A 5,899-nucleotide genomic window follows, 5' to 3' on the forward strand; every position below is an offset into this window, starting at 1 on the left:
CCGCAGCCTGACCTTGGTTCAGAGAAGCCAGAGAAGTCTGATTCTTCAGGTCCTGAAGGATGCGAATAACTTAGTGCTCCGTGTTGTAGCACCCACCTGGGCACGGCTGTCTCCTGGAGAAACAGCCTGAGGAACCGACCTGGAGAAACAGCCTGAGGAAACGACCCGTCCTACGTCTTGTTACTTTACACCAGGTTTGCAAGACTGTTCTGCAGCTTCTCTTCCTGCAAGGAGTGTCAGAACAGCATCTTTTCGTTTCTGTTGTGAGCTGGTACCACTTGCTCATAGAAAAATGATGGTCTGAAAGGGGAAGGGTCCTGGAGAATAAGTAGTCACAGGGAGACATTTAATATAACAGTTGTTGGTGCTTTCTGCACATAATGCTGGTGTTCCACAAACAGCTTGGATGGCTTCAGAGCTTCTTGCTGTAGTGCCCAGGTGACAAATCTGACCAGGTTCTGTCTTTTTGCAGGATAGAGTGAACCCCGAGGAGACGCACTAAAGGGACCACCCCCCCATTTCACGTCTCGCTGAGTGGACTATGGTGGCAGGAAGATGTTGGCTCGGAAGAGTATCATCCCTGAAGAGTATGTGTTGGCACGGATCGCTGCCGAGAACCTACGCAAGCCACGCATCCGAGACCGGCCACGCAAAGCCCGCTTCATTGCCAAGAACGGGGCATGCAACCTGGCACACAAGAATATCCGCGAGCAGGGGCGATTCCTGCAAGACATTTTCACCACCTTGGTGGACCTGAAGTGGCGTCACACGCTGGTCATCTTTACTATGTCCTTCCTGTGCAGCTGGCTGCTCTTTGCCATGATGTGGTGGCTGGTGGCTTTTGCCCACGGTGACATGGACCCAAGCACAGAAAGCACTACGAACAGCACAAAGTGGACACCATGCGTGACATGTGTCAGGTAAAGTAGGGTTGGTGGGCTGAAGAAAGGGAGGGAATGGAGCTGCCTGTGGTCCTGCCGATACCTAAAATGCCATTTTTGCTTTACATGAACTGTTATATTTGGTTGAGACAGTTGAAAAGTGCAGTGTTTTCCTCTAGATTACATCAATTCAGCAAGCCTTCCAGGCTTGGAAAATACTGTACTGTAGATTTCTTTGATTCCTTACAGGATCTGAAAGAGAGGGAGACCTGCTGCTTTTCATGTGTCTCCACATTCTGTGGGTAACATACCTTGCCTGTCGAGATAAGAGCCTGCTACAAGAGTGGGTATGTGTTATATGTATTGTAACGTTGTCTATGGCAGCGGGAGCACCTCCAGCATGGTGTGAGCTGCTCGCCACGCCGGCAAAAGGTGGCCACCCCGAGAGTAGTGCCTAAGAGACAGGGCACTGGCCATGAGTGTCAGGCAGGACTAGCAAGAAAAGTGCCTCTTAGGGCAAAACTAGATTTCTCTCAAGATGACTCTCATGAGACAGCTAAATATGGGGTGCTCCAGAATACCTTGATGAAGCCGTAGGCCAGCAGTTTGACAGAGGTACACTTTCCATGGCGTGCATGATGTGTCAGACAATGAAAGCTTAAGGGACTATTCAGATAAATGTCACCCATTAAAGTGTTTCACTCTCCAAGCCCAAAACCACAACAATTTTCAAGACACTGATAAACTTACACATACATACAGGGAACAGAAGAGTGTTCGTTGGAGGTGGGGGTAAGCAATAAGGTCGCTTTGTTATCTCATCAGTAAAATCTCTTTTTATAGCACCAGGTTTTTAAGCAGAAAAATCCTGATTTGTTATGGCCCGGATCAGCTGCAGTGCTCTGAGGGATGGCGGGGGGGCTGCAGGGTCTGCAGAGTCATCAGAGCATTCGCCTCCCTTTTCTCATTTCTCCTTACGTGGGTTTGAGGCACCTCACCAAGTCTGAAGGGACATTGTATTTGGCTCCTGAAGGAGTGGAGATTTCATTCTCCCTTTGCTTTGATGTGTTTTTGCTAAATGGGGATTTTCCAAACTAAAGGAAATTTTTCCAAGCTAACCTTTTGTACATTGAGGGGGGCTTGGGTGGGGGGCAGGGATTGATGTCTTATTTCTTTTCCAATAACTGGCCACAAGTAGCACCTTCTTAAATGAGAAGTCATGACCCAGTTTGTACTCGCTGAGTTGTCACCCCTGGCATTTCTGGGATTTGTGGGATTTGTCCAACCTGAGTTAGTGAGGAGCTATGCCCTACCGGCTCTTCAGGATCATCTGGAGGGACATCCCTTTGCTTGGTTGGCAGCCCTCTCAGCTTGGCCCACCCCATGGAGTGGCTGGGGACCACCACAGGGCTCCTGGACCACCCTGCAGAGCCTGAGCTGGCTGCTGGGCTCTGTCCCTCACTCCCTCCCCATCGCCTCAGCTGTGACAGCCCCATGCTGGTGGTTCTTCCAGGGTGGCTGCTGACCTTCACAGGAAGGACAGCATGGAGGGGCCTGAAAAAGCAGAGCAAATGAATCAGTGTAACTGTCTGCTTTAGCCCATGGCGAAGAACACACATGGTTCCTTCGTGCAAGTACCTGTGGTGGTTCAGCCAACAGCTGCTCAAGTGTCCATGTCCAAGCCATGGAAATCTTTCCCTTTCATAGTGAAATACTTCATCTTGTTAAATCTGGCTACTGCTTTGGACAGAGTTGTGAAATAGCTCTATCATTGCAGACATTTTTAAGACTGGTGAGTTTTTGGATGTAAAATATATTTAATATTGCAATGATACATATTGCAAAATAATGGCAAATATTTTTTACCCTACTTCCCTGAGATGTAGGCCCATAGGTATTTCAGGAGAGCTTTCCTGGGTAGATGTCATTACAGCTTTACACGGAAACCTCATTTTGTAAATTTTAACCAATGCCTAGAACTTGCACAGCCCTTTAATTGTTCAAAGCACTGCAGAAATTTCAAAGTCTCACAGCCCTTTGCCACAGAAAGCAAAAAAATCATCTAAAAAGGAAAACCGTTAAACAGCTGTAAGGGAAGGACCTGGGAATAGTGTGATTTGGAGTTTATGGCTCCCTCTTCACATGGTCAAAATGCTGTACAAACTTGCTGCTTCAGCTAGTTCCACTGTAAAAAGGTGGATTCTCTTTTCTTTTTTTTTTTTTAAAAAAAAGAATGTGTACCGTTAAGGGAAATCAGAAATCAGAGTATTTACTCCACAGAGCTTTAAACTGAATTAAGCTGAATTAATTTTAAACCAGAAGCTTCATTCTGCATGTAACTCAATATTCATGAACATAAGAAATCCTTCCATGGATGCTGTTAATTAACACCTTTGTCCCTGATCTCTTCAGAGTGAAATGCAAAAATCAACCCCTCAATACAAGGGAATCTGCCAAAGATTAAAAATAAATAGAGCAGGAAAAAAAAAAGGACAAAGTTCTTTCAAAGATATTTCTGCAGAGACTGGCTTGTTTTCTGAAAGATGAACTTTCTTCTCATTCTACAGAAAATTATCCCTGATATTGACTATGCTATTATGTCTCCTTCTGACTCCAAGGTTCACTGAAAATATGGTTAGGAAAAAAAAAAAGAAGAAGAAAAATTGATTTACAAGGAGATTACTTGAAAAGCAAACCAAACCCAATAAATGGTTTAGAACCATCTTCATGGGCAGGACATATTTTCCATAGGTGAAGTCATGTTGAGGTTGACGATGCTTCAAATGTTGGTGGGTTGCACTGTGTTGAAAGGGTGACTATGGTATTAGTTCAGATGAGGCCCAATGTGCTTCAAGTCTATTGGATGAACCCCAAGGTACTGATTGTAGACACGAGAGACTTTGGTGAAGGATGTATCTGGTTATAAAAGGAAATGAAAGACCCTGGTATATACAGGGGATATGACATTGTGGACTATAATAAATAATGTATTTTGGAAAGTTCGTGGACAGCATCCTCTGATGTCCAGCACTGTAGCATATTAGGGACATTTAACTTAGCCCACACTTCTACAACCCACTTCTGTGTTGAAATTTTCCAGCTAGTTTTGCCACAGCGGTGAGCTTAAACCCAAACCCTGGTTTACAGTGTTGTCCTGCTACCGGGATGTGCAGAGGGGACTGTGGAGGTCACTGGCCTCTCTCTACAGCCTGATCCCGCAGGCTCAGTCACAAGGAAAGCAAGGGTTTGGGAAGTGTCATGAATCTGGGATTGTCCCCTTTCCTTCCAGTAAATCCCGCTAAAGGGGGTCACGACTCAGGTGGTGAAATGTTTTCCCCATTTTCTTTCCCTGCACAGGCTGGTGGAAGATTCTTGGTGTGCCAGCTGATTGCTCACTATTGCCAAAACCACCACTCTCCACCAAGAGCTTCATGGGATGGAGAAGGTGGAAAGCCTAGGTGTTACAGCACTGTTGACTAACACAGTGGGCAGCATGTGTTCCTGAACAGAGGGTCTAGTGAGCTTCTCAGGGTCACCTAGTGCTACAGACTCTGAGGTCTTCCCTGTCACCATCAGATACTGCACCGGTTGTACAAAAACAGTCGCTGAGCTTGCAGTGCTTTTGCTGGTGATAACAGAAGGCTTAAGTGTACCAGGATTGTACAAATAGGTCCTTAAGTTTGTTTCTAGAAAGTTTATGTTAATGGCTTCTCAGTTTGTGTTCAATGTCCTTAGAGTTAACTTTGTGCAATCTCCTTCTCCAGGTCTTTCACCTCTGCTTTCCTCTTCTCCATTGAAGTTCAGGTGACCATTGGTTTTGGGGGCAGGATGATGACAGAGGAATGTCCCTTAGCCATTACAGTCTTGATCCTGCAGAACATTGTGGGTCTGATCATCAACGCTGTCATGCTGGGCTGCATATTCATGAAAACCGCCCAAGCTCACAGGCGGGCTGAGACCTTGATTTTCAGCCGGCAGGCGGTCATTGCAGTTCGAAATGGCAAACTTTGCTTCATGTTTCGAGTGGGAGACCTGAGGAAGAGCATGATCATTAGTGCCTCGGTGAGAATCCAGGTTGTGAGGAAGACCACAACCCCTGAAGGAGAAGTCATACCCATTCACCAAGTAGATATCCCTGTGGATAACCCCATTGAAAGCAACAATATTTTCCTCGTGGCTCCCTTAATCATTTGTCACGTCATAGACAAGCGAAGTCCTCTTTATGATATCTCCGCTGCTGACCTGGCACTCCAGGACCTTGAGCTCATCGTGATACTTGAAGGAGTTGTAGAAACAACTGGCATCACAACGCAGGCAAGAACCTCCTACATAGCAGAGGAGATCCTGTGGGGTCACCGCTTTGTGCCCATCGTCACCGAAGAGGAAGGCGTGTACGCAGTCGACTACTCCAAGTTTGGCAACACTGTCAAAGTGGCGGCCCCACGTTGCAGCGCTCGAGAGCTCGATGAGAAACCATCCATTCTCATCCAGACCCTGCAGAAGAGTGAGCTGTCCCATCAAAACTCCTTACGGAAACGCAACTCCATGAGAAGAAACAACTCCATTCGGAGGAGCAACTCCATGCGGAGAACCAATCCCTCCCTTATCGTGCCCAAAGTGCAGTTTATCACACCCGAGGGGAGCCAGAGTGCCTCAGAAACATGATACATGGCTTTGTGTGAGGTCGGTGGGCTTCAGAAGAAGGAGGCAACCGTGGTGTTTTGTTTAAATTTTCTTTGACTTAAGAAAATGAGAACACGATGCAGAAAAGAACCGTACATGAACTATTTATTCTATTACTTACTGAAAGCACCACCTAATGGCATTAAGAAACACTTTAGCACTTAGTGTATGAAGTAATAAAAAAAGGCACGTACACTAAAGAAGACACAGTTCACTCGTGTAATATAATGTGTATTTATACTTGTTTTAATGGCATGCTAATTTTTTAAATAATATTTTTCCTTTCCTTTTTATCTTTTTCTGCTGCTTGTCACAAAATGTGGTTTTTTTTCTAT

The 5,899-nt window shown here is 45.7% G+C and overlaps 1 protein-coding gene across 1 annotated transcript; it reads left to right on the forward strand.

Moving 5' to 3' along the window:
- Window positions 1-466: 466 nt before the first annotated feature.
- KCNJ8 (potassium inwardly rectifying channel subfamily J member 8) lies at window positions 467-5,546 on the forward strand. Its single transcript, XM_010173084.1, has 2 exons — window positions 467-920; window positions 4,646-5,546. Exons 1-2 carry the CDS (start codon window positions 556-558, stop codon window positions 5,544-5,546), a joined length of 1,266 nt encoding a protein of 421 aa, XP_010171386.1. The 5' UTR covers window positions 467-555.
- Window positions 5,547-5,899: the final 353 nt, after the last annotated feature.

The sequence above is a fragment of the Antrostomus carolinensis genome, unplaced genomic scaffold, assembly GCF_000700745.2.
Source record: "Antrostomus carolinensis isolate BGI_N321 unplaced genomic scaffold, ASM70074v2 scaffold12638, whole genome shotgun sequence".
NCBI classification, from domain to species: Eukaryota; Metazoa; Chordata; class Aves; order Caprimulgiformes; family Caprimulgidae; genus Antrostomus; species Antrostomus carolinensis.